General features: G+C 38.1%; 1 protein-coding gene across 1 annotated transcript; it reads right to left on the reverse strand.

The window, feature by feature from the left end:
- Window positions 1–366: 366 nt before the first annotated feature.
- Window positions 367–13,179, reverse strand: LOC115782177 (monocarboxylate transporter 2). Its single transcript, XM_030732232.1, has 10 exons — window positions 13,090–13,179; window positions 8,043–8,084; window positions 7,614–7,650; window positions 7,317–7,473; window positions 6,964–7,022; window positions 5,091–5,361; window positions 4,518–4,661; window positions 3,711–4,426; window positions 2,860–3,100; window positions 367–1,062 (listed from the first exon to the last, which is right to left on the reverse strand). The coding sequence occupies exons 6-10, from the start codon at window positions 5,323–5,325 to the stop codon at window positions 857–859; spliced, it is 1,542 nt and encodes a 513-aa protein (XP_030588092.1). The 5' UTR covers window positions 5,326–5,361; window positions 6,964–7,022; window positions 7,317–7,473; window positions 7,614–7,650; window positions 8,043–8,084; window positions 13,090–13,179; the 3' UTR covers window positions 367–856.
- Between the last annotated feature and the right edge of the window lie 434 nt (window positions 13,180–13,613).

Here is a 13,613-nt window from a genome sequence, read left to right on the forward strand (position 1 = left end):
TTGCTTACCTAATGTAATCTGGTTGTTTGAATTTTTTTTATAATGGTCTGTAATCCTCTCTGTGATCTAATATCTGCATGCATCTGCATTTTCAGCTCAGTCCTGTAGTCAAGGAGGTTGCTATTGCAATATTAGTAGCTTCTCACTGGAGGGAGCCACAGTTGCATTTTAAAACTGGCAACTCCATACTATCCATACAAGGATAGATGCATTCAGTAACAAAGTCAAGTCAAATCTCATTGTTAGTACAGTTCTGTGCAATCAAGAAACTGAGTTCAATGTTTTATACAAGCACTTTAGGACATGCACAGTTTATTGGTACCAAAAGTGTTGAACATTCTGTTAAAAAAGCAAAACCTTCATGTGTTTCTGCTACTGTAGTTCTTCATGGAAATTCATAGTGAGACAAAAGTTCCTTAGTTGCATCATAAAAAAACAATAAAATCTGTTCCAATCCACTGACTGTAAACATGCCTGCATAACTGACACTGTTAACATTTAAAAAAAAATAATAAAAGAAACAACTTGGTTTGCAAATTGTGTTTTATGAAAATTAAACAACAGAGCAGATCAGCTGCAAACTGTGAATGTCAAAATGGTTTGTCGGTGTTGCTATTTATTTATATATTTTTACCAATGGATATTTTCTGTGATACCTGCATGTATGTGAAAGAAACAGATGCCTTAAAGACTTCAAACCATCAACATCCTACAGAATACAGATACCAGAAAGACCATGACAATCCAGCAGGTTATTCTTAACATGTCTTTGCATTTTTATTTATTATTTATATTAGATGGCAATCTTTGGATCAAATGCCACTTTAAACTCACAACTGCAGAAAATGTTCTATTGTTATGCCATGTCCTGCTCCTCTTTTTCTTCACCTCCTAGACTTTGCATTATTTTGTCCTTGTGTGTATTATGACTCTTGGTAGCTGCGTCCTGACCCCTTTGGTTGATCTGGCGGAGGAGGAGCAGGAACAAGGCAGAGACAATGAGAGCCACCCCTGCCATGAGGAAGCCTGTCCCATAATCACTCATCTTGTCAATGAAGCATCCTAAAAGGAAAAGTACATGTGTTTAAGTGACATCCATTCCTCACTGGAATGCACCTATGCTGACCAAAACACAGCAATATTACATCTGTCTTGTCCATGAACAAGTAAAAGGTTGAGGTGGAAACTGGATTGCACTAATATTAAGTTCATCCTAAGGCAGTTCAGCCAGCGACTCACATGAAGGAAACATAAATAGAATGCTTTGATGCACCCTCAAAATCCATCATCTCTCTGGTCATCAAAGTAGTAGAAGTAGTTAGAAATAGCCTCTGTGTCAGAGGGACCATGTTAAGTTAAAAATAGGACACCATGGGCTATATTTGCATCTACTTCACTTCAATGAGCATTTAACTATATTTGAGGTCAGTTTCAGCCTTTAGCGTTTTCTTTATTTTAACATTTAAATGTGGGGGTGTCATTTTAATCTCAATTAGGTGATTTTTAAGAACTTGGTAAGCAAGTCAATATAAACATACTAGTGACAATGGACTCTTCTCAGTAATATAACAATAATAATCATTTTAAAAAAGTATATCCACCAAAGGGGAAAATAAATCTAACTTTTTAAAAAAATCCATGAATGAAATAGGGTGACAAATAAAAACTACAATTGTGTAAATAAGTATAGTTTTCCACTCCACTGGAGATGTTTCCCCAGCTGATTTATTATTGAATGTGGTCAGAAGCATCCCAGTTTCTGGCATGAGTGTCTCTGTCTGGATGCCAAACCAAGCTGGGTGTTTTTTAATCTCTATTTACTGCTTTTGTTTAGAGTTGTGTGCGAATGTGGGCCACAACCTCCATAATCAGGTTTAAATGCTCGCTGATTTGGAAGACAGAGTTGATGGTATGTGTTGGTTTGTACAGCGAGGGAGGAGGAGCAAAATGAGATTTCATTTCACTTGCAGGGACATTTTCCTGCATTTTAGTTCAATAAAGACTTGTTTAATTTAATCAGCAGATAGATTATTGAAGATAATTGCAAATACAGTATTGGTTGTCTGTGTAGATAGCATACTTACAACCCACTCAAGCCACAAAAGAGTACAATTTTTTCTAACAACGTATTTAAATATATCTTGGCAAGGCTGTAAGATGTAAAATATTAAGGACACCTGCACTTTCAATTAGGCGAACATGTCTATTTGCCATGTGTCAATCTTTGGTCTTTTTCTAGTGAACTGATTTGCATGCATTACCACAGATGCGCTCAGATTTTGTATGAAAATGTTACAATGCAATGTGAAGGAATGAAAAATCAGCAGGGAACAAACTCCATTTAACAAGAAAAGGAATATTTAGGAAGCGATCAGCCATGAAATTAACACAAAGTGCAATGATAATATGATTTTTGCCTACTTGCCCTCTAAATATAAAAAAAACAAGGATTCAGTCAGATGGAGATTTGGTGAAATCCATTATTAATTGAAGGTCAGTACTGCATGGCAGCAAGATATCAAAATCTCATTGGTTTGAATGAGGCACACTGGGCTTTACATCCACTGTGTAAGACCTTATGTACTGGATAATGGCAGAGGACACTGTGACTTTGAAATTTTTCTAAAGCTTTGCAAATAGAAATGTTAATATATAGCCAATTCAATAGTTATATCCCATTGTTGTGAATTTTATGCTTTTCTGTGCAGCTTCTTGTTTATTTCTGGTTTGCAATCACAGCAGCAGAGTTGATGGCATGAAGTTTTACAGCAACATCTCAAAGCTGAAATCCATTTCTTTTTGATATTCAAAGAAGATTTACCATGTTTTTGGTTTTTAATGTTCACAGTCAAAACTCACCAGCAATGGGTGGTCCGAGCAGGCCTCCACTGCTGCGAATAAGCATGAAGAACCCCAGTGCACTTCCAAGCCTCTGGATGCTTACAACCTCAGCTAGCACGGTGATGTGAATGGAAACCGTTGCACCATACACTAGCCCGTAAACTGCACTAAAAGCAATCAACTCTGAAAACGAGGTGGCCAGTGGGCATAGGAGTAACACCGTACCAAGCAGAATCACTGTAGCAGTCAGCTGCTGTACCTGGGTGGAGTGGAAGAAGCAAACTGATAATGCATTAGGTGCTGTCATCACACCAATAACAATTCCAGGGCAAAATATTAAGGGAATTATAATAATAAAGTAATGATAAAGTTAAAACATAATATGATGGAAATTTTTTTTGCTCTATTACAAATATAAAATATAAAATACAAAGAACTATATTATAAAGGTACAACACTTTTCTGACAAAACATTAGAAAAAAACACTACTAGGTTAAGTGCACTTCACATATTTATCCATTTTTTAAAAAAAAAATCTATAGATTATTATCTCTCAGTTAGCTTAGCATTTCAGTCTTTATGCTAAACTATCTGATATTTAGCCAGGACAAAAGAAACTCTGCCTACAGTATGGTGTGAAGCATTATGAAGAAAACAACAACAAACAACTATATTAGATGGTGTGTGTGTATATATATACATTTCAAAAGATAAAAAGTTTTTAAAAAAATAGAATGCACAAATGAATTATTTACTGTTTATTCCAACACCCAAAATGTTTTTTGCTCAGTGTGTATATCTGTTTGTTGTCAGAAATGTGTTATGCCCTTTCTATCACATGATTTTCATGGTATTACACTGAACGTACCGTCTCTACCAGTCTCAGGTTTGCCACCCAGCCAAAAAACACTCTTCCAAAAAGGTCCAGTACTGCAGAGATGGACATGAGCGCAGCTGCCTGATACTCCTCGATCCCTTTACTGCGAGCATATGGAACCAGGAACAGAGCTGGGGCAAAGAAACCCAGAGCAGCAAACACCCCAAACATAGAGTAGATCATGAATGGAGCATTTGTGATGAGGGTATAATCTACATAGAGAAGAATTTTGTTCTTTAGTGTAGTCTGCTTAGTTCTGTTGGTTGTGTCTTTGGTTGTATTATGTTTGTCCTCGGGATCTTCGAGACATGGTTCCACTGTCCGCTCAACAGCCTCCTCAGATATTTCCAGTTCTTTCCCTACATGACGACTAGGTTTGATCTCATCCAAGTTCTCTTTTGAGACTGATTTGAGGGCTAAGCTTTCTTCTGCAGCTTTTACATCACTGCCATTAGTAACACCTTTGGTGGCTTTTAGGGGCCTCAACAGCATCCCACTCACACACAGGTTAAGCTGCAGACCCCCTAAGATCAGCAGAGCACCTCTCCAAGAGAAGTTGTTGATCACCAGCTGAAACAAGGGTGTGAGGACAAACGTAAGAATGCACTCCCCTGAGCTGGATAAGGCGTTTGCCACTGGGCGCCTCTTGTCAAAGTAAAAGCCCAACATGGTCACTGTGGGGGTCCAGGTTAAGGCATAGCCAAAACCTGCCACAAAGGAGAACATCGACTATCAGTTTTGTGTGTTCGGGTTTTGAGTTGGTTTTGTGTGTAAGCATGCTTGCATCACATCACTTACCATTGAGGAACCCTACTGTTAAGTAGAGTTCAGTGAGGTTATTAGCAAAAGCCCCAAATATGACTCCTAAGCTGCATATAAGCCCACCTGCTATCACTACAGAGCGATGGCTAAAGCGGGCGCTGAGTGCAGATGCCACTGGAGCTGCAAATGGACACACAGGACATACTTATATAATTGATTCAGTAACAACATTTAGACACTTCACAGTAGATAAGAGGTGCTATTTAATTTTTTATAATTGATTTGTAATTGAAGTTATTTGCTTAAAACAAAGCGTAAGATAGAAGAGTGTCCTTTACTGTCCAACTATATAACTTGTATAACCAAACCATTGCTAACACTTTGGTTCAAAATGCAATCTTATTGTACTGGGAATTTTCCTAATAGTTTTGGGATTAATGGAGTAAAATTCACTCCACACAAGAAAGCAAATGTTTAACAGTCTTTTAAGATACTGGAGTTAGACACCTGGTGGTCATAACTTCAAGAGAGAGGGGCCTCTGAAAGATAAAGGCATTAAGGTAATACTGTCAAAATGTTTAAGTAGCAAACAAAATTGCTGGTAGTTACCGACAATGTGAATGGTGGCCACTGCAATTGAGGTAATCCACGATGTTCCTGTTGCTGTGGTTCCAAAGTATTGATGTATCTCAACATAGAATACACCAAAGGCCTTAATGACCCCAAAGGTCAGGCCAAAAACTAGGAAGCAAGCGAGCAGGATGAACCATGCATAGCCCCCATCAGGGGCTGCTGTTGGTAACACAGTTACTTTTCTCTTCTGAGCTATCAGTGATGAGTCCATGTTGATTCTGCACTGGCTTCTTAAACAGTCAAATATCTAGGGAGAGAAATAAGTATGTAATTTTTTTTTTTTTTGGTTTATTTTCAACAGATATACATCTGGTAGCAATGTAAAATTGTTAAACAAGATGTTAATTTCTACAGGACAGTTTAAGTTTTAGGGCAATATTAGACATGAGCAAGTTATTTATAATAACTACTAAATCTGAATGCTGTTCGTACTTAATTAAAGAAGCAAAACAACATAGTTTGGACACATTCAAACTAAATGAAAAAATATGTGGATACCGCTGTCTATATATTGTCAGTAATCAAATCCAAAAGTCCAATCCATATTACATTTATCCAAGCACTGTACTTAAAATGCACAGTGGTGCAGTAACACTAGGGCTGTTCCATATCATATGGTCCCCAATAATACTGGTATAAATTTTTTATGTCATATCAAAATGCCATATTGCAATCATTTCTTTAGAAATGCTATGCATTTATGTTCCCTAATTCATGCAGCAAGACAAGCCCGGGCATGTCTGAGAGCAAGAGCTGCATGTCGTACCTAAAAAAGGAGCTACTTCAACAGCCCCCCAACAAAACACAATACTTTGCAAAAAAAAATGCAAGAAAACTGTTCCTACTAAAAGGTGGAAACAAACTTGTTTTAAAGCAAAAATACACCTTCGAGTACATGCAGACTCAGTTTTATTGTGTATCAAGATTGTGCTGACAAGTTACAAGGTTGAGTTACTTTAGTTACTGTTAAACTAAAGCGTTAAGTTATAAAGTTATTTTGTGCTTTTACTTAAAATTTCCAGGGAAAACACTGCCTCGACTGTGTTTGTGCTTCCGTTTAATTTATGCTGTTTCACTGGATATAACACTGTGTCAGTGCCACTGCAATAATGCTTCTGCTGCTAGCTTTCAATAGATTCACACTTTGAATTAGGTAGTCTGTCATCAATGACAGCAGCTCAATGAAAAGAAGAATGGAGAACGCCCTTATAAATTCTGCTGCCTACAAGCTGGAATTATCAGTAAAATGCTGTTCAGTATATTTTTTTCCTGTATCGTCAGGAAATATCCTTATCACAATTTTTTTTTTTTTTGAGGCTATGTGGCCCACCCCTAATTAATATTACTGCCTCACAGTGAGAAGGTTCAGGGTTTGAGTCTGTATGTTATCTTGCCTGCATTTCCTTCGAGTGGATTGGAGGTAACTTAATTTTAAATCGGTGTGGATGTGAGCATGAATGGATGTCTGCCTCCCTGTGTTAGCCTTGTTATAGATGGACCCACAACACCTGGCAGAGTCTTAGTCATAAAGTACATATGATGCATTTTAACCTATTGTTTGAGTATTTTTTTTTTTTTTTTTAGCATCTGTCTCAAACGGAAGATCGCGTGTGTCCACAGGACCAAAATCTGGAGGACTGGATTAGTCTTTCTCTAAGCAGCATCTCTTTTCAATAAACCAGACACACTCTCCGAATTGAAAACATTTGTCAGCAGAGAAAATAAATCTTCTCTCCTGTTAGCATTTTCAAATTCTCAGGAATTTCAGGTATTTATGAAAATTTCCGTTATTGGATTAGACATTTGAACATTATAACCCTCTTTATTCTAAGCAGAGTAGATCACTTACTGTATGACCAAAGGTTGCTCTTGGACATAATGAATAGCCTTTCAACACTTTACAGCAACCTAAAAAAGGATATTAAAAAAGGAAACGTTATTCATGTCTTTTGGATATCTTTAGCCCACAGTCAGCGCAAAATTTATCATGCATGATACGACTTAGCTCAGTTCCCTTTTCCATTGATGAAACATCCATAAGACAAACAATTATAATAAAATTTCATAGAGTGCTGGAAGAGGTCTGAACCCAAATCTTGACCATGACCCCAAAACCTCACAGCCTAAGATAAACTGAATCACAGTATAATTCAACGTATGAGTTTTTATTGTGATAGATGTAAAATAGCATTGTTGCCTCACTTTTCTTGGTCAGTATGAAGCCATCGTGGTCCTCCTGTTGTCCAGCTCTCCAAGTTTGGTGTGATTTGAGCAGCTTGTCACATGCTGTGGTTGTGGTGGTGTTACTCACACAGCAAAAGATGCAGCTTGCTAAAAAGGCAGTCTTCTCGTGTTACAGCTTAAAAGGTGCAAAGGCCAAGCACAGACAATAAGTGCGAGAAAAAGTGTTAGCAAAAGGAAGGAAAGAACGAGGGAATAAAATACAGCAGAGGATTAAAAAGTATGTAAAGGGTTGATAGTGACATGTGAGCAGCTAACCTGGATAGACCTTTGTACCTCATGGTTCTTAGACACGCTAAAAACAGACATACGGAGGGCAAAGTTTTATTAAACCTGTCTTATCAGCTGTTTGGTGTGTGTGTGTGTGTGTGTGTGTGTGTGTGTGTGTGTGTGTGTGTGTGTGTGTGCGTGTGTGTGTGTGTGCGTGTGTGTGTGTGTACATTAGCATCTACTAGGAGTAACGTCATAAACAGGATCATGTATTTCTCTATAACATTTAAAATCAATGACTAAATAAACAACAATCAAAGGTGGAAAAAATGTCCTCAGTAAAGGTTTATCAAGAGCTTCTTATTAGAAAACTCAGCCAATTTCATTCACTCAGGACTGTGTGAGCACGAGTGCATAGACTGTAAATGGACATAGCCACCTGGTCTGAAAAGTGAACCCAGTGTGAAACTGTCTTACCCTGCATTCTTTCTGATGGACAGCACGAGGCATCTCTTCTAGCTGCAAAATATATAGAAGTCTGTGAGAAAAGTCCTATTTCTCACTCAATTTATGACCTCTGTGAGCATTTTCCTAACAAATTTATAGTGTAAAACTATTTAGCACAGTGATCAGTTTTCTTAATGCCCTTCTGATTTATATGTATTTTGATCACACCTATTCAAATATGCCTTTTTTTTCCTTCTGAAAAAAATCAGAAGAAATTCTTACTCTGAAATCAAAAAACAAGCGAACAAACAAAAAATAAATGAAAATAAAGACAGACCATATTAATGTGGTCTATGGTAACCACCCACACACGCAGATAAAGCTACAGGCGCAGACAGTTGAGACAATATTCTGCATTGGGCAAGTCAACGGAGCTGAGAGCTCAGTGAGTCCTTTCACAAGTGATAAGTTTTCTCTGCTGCTGCCTTGCAGACAGCCAACACGAATCCTCTGATGATCAGTGTGTCAGAATGCGTCATATACCAAAGTGAAATTAGCAAGCTTGGTTAAAAGGTGTCCTGAGTATATTCTTGCTCAAAGCAACACTTGTTTACAACATATAAAACTAAAAGATATGATCTTGTCTAAGGGTCATCAACTGATTACTAATGCATTCCTTCAAGGGAAAAACTAAAAATAGGTCATTTTTTGTTTCAAATGAAAATACTACATTTAGTACACTGAGTTCTATGAAGTGTCTTTTCTCGGTGGAGTGCTGTTAAATATTCTCGAGTTTTAAAAACAACATAATACATAATATTTTAAGTTGAATATATCAAATGCTTGTGCATTTTTCTTTTGCTCTATTACTATGTGTCACTGACTTATTCATTAGCAAATGGCTAAACATTTCTTGAAATGTAACTTTTTCTCATCAGAAGGCTAAATGTGCCCACAACCACCTAAATGTCTCATAAACTTCCTTTAACCACCTCTCGGTGGTACAGCCTGCCAGTAAGCTTTCGCAAACTATTCATCCTGTTCGTGAACTGTCTCTTTTATGAGCTTTACAGTTCACTAAAGAGGCACAGTACCAATGTTTGTGGTGTGCCAGATTGTTACTGTGGATGGGCATCTTTACAAAGCCAAGTGCGCTTTGTTTGGGCCAAGTTTAAGTGGGCTTGTGAGTCAGTGGACAGCAGCAAAGACAGGAGTCTTGCTTTAATAGGGCAGCAAATTATCCTTTCTAGTTGAGAGATCACACTAAATCTTCTGTCAGCACATCACTGACCGCTTAAATGATAATATTAGGGTGACAAATTTGCATGCTCTTAACTCATGTTGAATTTTACATTTTCAAAAATAATATTCATAGATCTCATTTGGGGGATGATTCACGCTCTTTGTTTCAGTGATTTTAAATTTCAAATAGCTTTCCTCTGTATTGTGGTGAAGGTCACTGTGTGGCAGCGCTGTTTAGGTATTAGAGCTTAGAGAGACAGGGAAACGGAGGGGGGTGGAATAAAAGAATCAATCTTCTTTCACTGCATCTGTCCAACACCCAGGCAATAATTTAAACTGGTCCACCTCTCCAGGATATTTTCATGTTATGTAACATTAGGAGAAGAATTATCCCAGTCTATTTTAGAGTATCTTTAGTAATTTTACTTTCATGGTAAAGCTTGCTTTTAATGCCCAGAACACAGACATACACATACCAACAGGTGCCATAAAAACAATTAAAGATTTATAGGAATGGGTGATGAATTACAAATCTATGCTGGTGAAGGCTGGGGAAGGTGGAATTGTGATATAGATGGAGAGGGAGACTTGAATAATGAATATGTGCTGCTGAGGCCTGACACAGTGCACACAGAGGGTGGTGTTATTAACTGTGCTTTTCAGAGGAGGGTGGACTCCTCTGATGCCTGTCTTCACTGCATCTGGCTTCATGTCTGTTATTGTTATTGCAGCAGAGACTTGGTTGTCTGTACAGGCTGCCCCCACACGTCACCAAGCAAGTCAGCTTTTTGTCTTTCACACACAGTCTCACATCTTTGCGCCTATGAGGGAATCCAGTAGTATGTTTCAAAAAAAAAAAAAGCACAATGCTACAGGGCAAAACATGATCATTAAAATTTTAACACACTCCATGGCCAATGTTGTATTCACTCTGTATACACAGAATGCACTACTACTTGAAATTCTAGCATATTGATTCTGGAGAAAACTTTGCTGACTAAAGTTCTTTTTCTTTCTTTCATTCATTCATTCATTCATTCATTCATTCATTCATTCATTCATTCATTCATTCATTCATTCATTCATTCATTCATTCAAAGAAACCAGTCCATTATAGGGTCATATAGAGATAATCATTTACACTCAAATTCACACCTTCTTGGCAAACCAGAAAAATTTTTTTTTTAAATACACAGTTTTTACTCACAACTAATTTCCACCCAGCTCAATCAGTCTTGGCTAATTCAAGCTGTGTGAACAAGAATTTGCATTTTCAACATTTGTGGATGTAACCAGCACAAAGCAATGGGAGTATTGGATGAGACAGACCTCCTCTGATGTGCCTTGACTGTGTCCAACAGCCACTCACACATGCGCCACACCACTACTGGCCATACTAGCTGACAAGCCAGTCGGGGTTGTGTGTGATCCAATCAGACACTTGATTGTGTGATGAGCCAAGGTCATTGTAAAAGAACAAAGAGATGGAAATCACACAGGAAAAGAATCTGCTGGCATCGGACTACTGGACCTCGTTCCTGCTCTCTGATTAGTGGTGCAGCCAAATGTCCGGCAAATCGACTTCAACCCATCTCTGTCTATTTGTCTGCAATGAAAGACAAATCTTAACTCAGATCCTGCTGGAGGCTCAGCACACGTACACAGATCCACCACATCAAGGATTTCAAGAGCAATTTAAGTATTCTTTTAAAATGATTTTGCTTTTCTTCGCAGTCTCCAAATGTCCTTGTAGCTCGAGAAAAAAAATGAATAATGTGTTTGAATCTATTACATATTCATATATGCACCAGGACATAGTTTGATGCTCCTCTGATGCTTTAATTAAAAAAACCAACGAGTCTGTGAACTCTGCACTAAAGGTTCCCAAGCCCAAGAAAGCTGAAAGATGTTTTTGTGAGCTAATTTTTAGGCTCATCAGGTTCTGTAAAACTGGCCCTTGGCACCTTCCCCACTCTTTCTTCTTCTTCTTCTCCTTCACAAAACAGCTTAGTCAATGATCATTTAGAACTCAACCCTGTTTAAAAACCAAATCACACACTCACTTGCACCAACCCACACACACTGCAGCACACACCCCACATTCACACTCCTCAAAAACTTGCAGATATCCTTTCAATCTTCTCCGCACACACACTCAGCCCCCAAGAATGTTTGGCGGTCGGTTTTGTTTATAGCTGAGTGTGAATTATTCTGGTGAGTGAAGAGGGGAGGAGGGAACTGGAGTGGGCTTCCTCTGGAGAGTCGCTGACAGCCTTGTCAGAAATTCTGCAGACACACGCAAACTCAGCCAAAACATGCCCAGGGGGTATAGATTCGACCCTTTTGATGTAGATAACTGTTAATTCACGGCACACGAACAGGTGCATTGCTTACCAATGCTGCCCCAAGGCTACTTTGTAAGGGTGTCCACAGGAATTACAATATTCAGTCCACATGTGGAGGAATATAAACCACTTGGGGATAAAACTGGTCAGGTTTGGTGCAGGAGTTTCACATAAGTTAGCTTTATATTGAGAAAAGTTGGTTCAACATAGAAAATTGTAGTAATATTGCCATAATATTGTCATAACTGAATATTTCTACATTGCATACTTCCATCTATTTCCCTGCTTCACAATCACTTTTTATATCCCTTTTAAATATACATTCGTCAACCATTTAAATGGGTTGAAGAGATGGAAGTTGTAGTTTACCTGAAGGGTGGTCTCTCCTTGCATCACCCTTCTTTTCCAACTCTCCACCTTTGTTTGAGTGCTTTGGCCTTTGCTCGCCTCTCCATGGCAAACTCCCAGAAAGCACAGGTGTGTGTGTGGGCCTGCCCAGATGGCAGTGTTTTTGGTGATGAGAGGAAGAAGAGCAAGCCAACTGCACTTAGGTCTTCTACTGCACCCCCCCCCCCCCACACACACACACACACACACCAAAAACAAACAAACAACGACCAAACAAACCACAAACCACACCAAAAAATAACCCAATAAAAAAACCCCAAAAACCTTCTCTAATTCTGTGAAAGTGTAATTTGCTAAAGAAATCAAAGCAACATCTAAACCTCACTCATGAGCATCTGAACAACAGTGTAAAAACAATACATTTGTGGTTTAATGACAGATATGGTTTAACTATTTCAGACTATTTAACTAAAGTGGCAATTTGAAGACTTATTTAAAAAAAAAATCTGTTCTATCATTATCACTGAATAAAGTAACTCCTCAGTGGTAGCATTAACTATTAAGTTTCTCAGTGCAAACTGAACATTTTCTAGTCCTGCTACTTAACACTGAAAGCATTTAACAGGCAGACATAAACTGATTTTTATCACAAAGTAGTCACAGGAAATCTTTGTCAATAAGCTTAGCACTTAACACTATTGTTCACCAGAAAGCAAAATCAAGGCCATTTTTGCCATTTTGCAACAGAGGATCAGTCTGAAACATTGCAGGGACTAAAGGGACGGGGCAGACGCACAGAGCTTCTGGCACACCTCCAACTTCTCAACAATAACTTTCACTTTCTGTCAGCTCTCTCATTCAGATTCATCCCCAGTGCAACATGGAATCAGATCACTGCTGCTCACAGAATAAGTCGGCTGTTGTCTGCCATCTTCATTAAAGCATTTCACATTTACATTTTTTTTTTTGTTGTTGTTGTTGTTTTGCCACCTCCCCCAGAATTCTGTAACCTGTACTATTAAAGCTAATTTGCTGTTTCCACCAGAAGATTAAACAAGACACTGGCATTCCTTCATAAAATATTGAAAAATCTGCAGAAGTTCAAAGTGAATCTTAAAAAAAAAATGAATGGTCTTCCTCACCTACTCATGTCTTGCTCTGGTCTCCATGTGAAAAATGTGTTGAAACAGGAGATTGTTCACAAGTACAAGGTTCCTCACTCTCATATTACCTGTAAACACAAGGAATGAGTGTTTACACACGGAGCTTGGACTTAATGAGCGGGATCAGCTGGTGTTGGAGTGTTTGTTTTATAAATAATGATTTCACAGGGGAATACTGCCGCTTAATTCTGTAGCATTCCCAGTGCTTCAATAGCAGGATATGTTGCTTCCCACTTTGCCTTTTCTTTCATGGATTAATTGCATTTAATTACATAATATTTACTGCTGTATCATGAGTGTGACTGTACCATCTTGATTATATTTGTGCGTATATAATTTGATCTCTTGGTGTGTTTATGATGAGCAAAAAATGAAAAACATTTAAACAATCTAATATTACAAAGTAACAACACAATTATGATAAATTCTCCAACAGGCTGAATATGATACTGTATATCTCCAAAACTCTCAGAATGGACTGATACATGGATTAGTACCTTACT

The sequence above is a fragment of the Archocentrus centrarchus genome, chromosome 6, assembly GCF_007364275.1.
Source record: "Archocentrus centrarchus isolate MPI-CPG fArcCen1 chromosome 6, fArcCen1, whole genome shotgun sequence".
Taxonomy (NCBI): domain Eukaryota; kingdom Metazoa; phylum Chordata; class Actinopteri; order Cichliformes; family Cichlidae; genus Archocentrus; species Archocentrus centrarchus.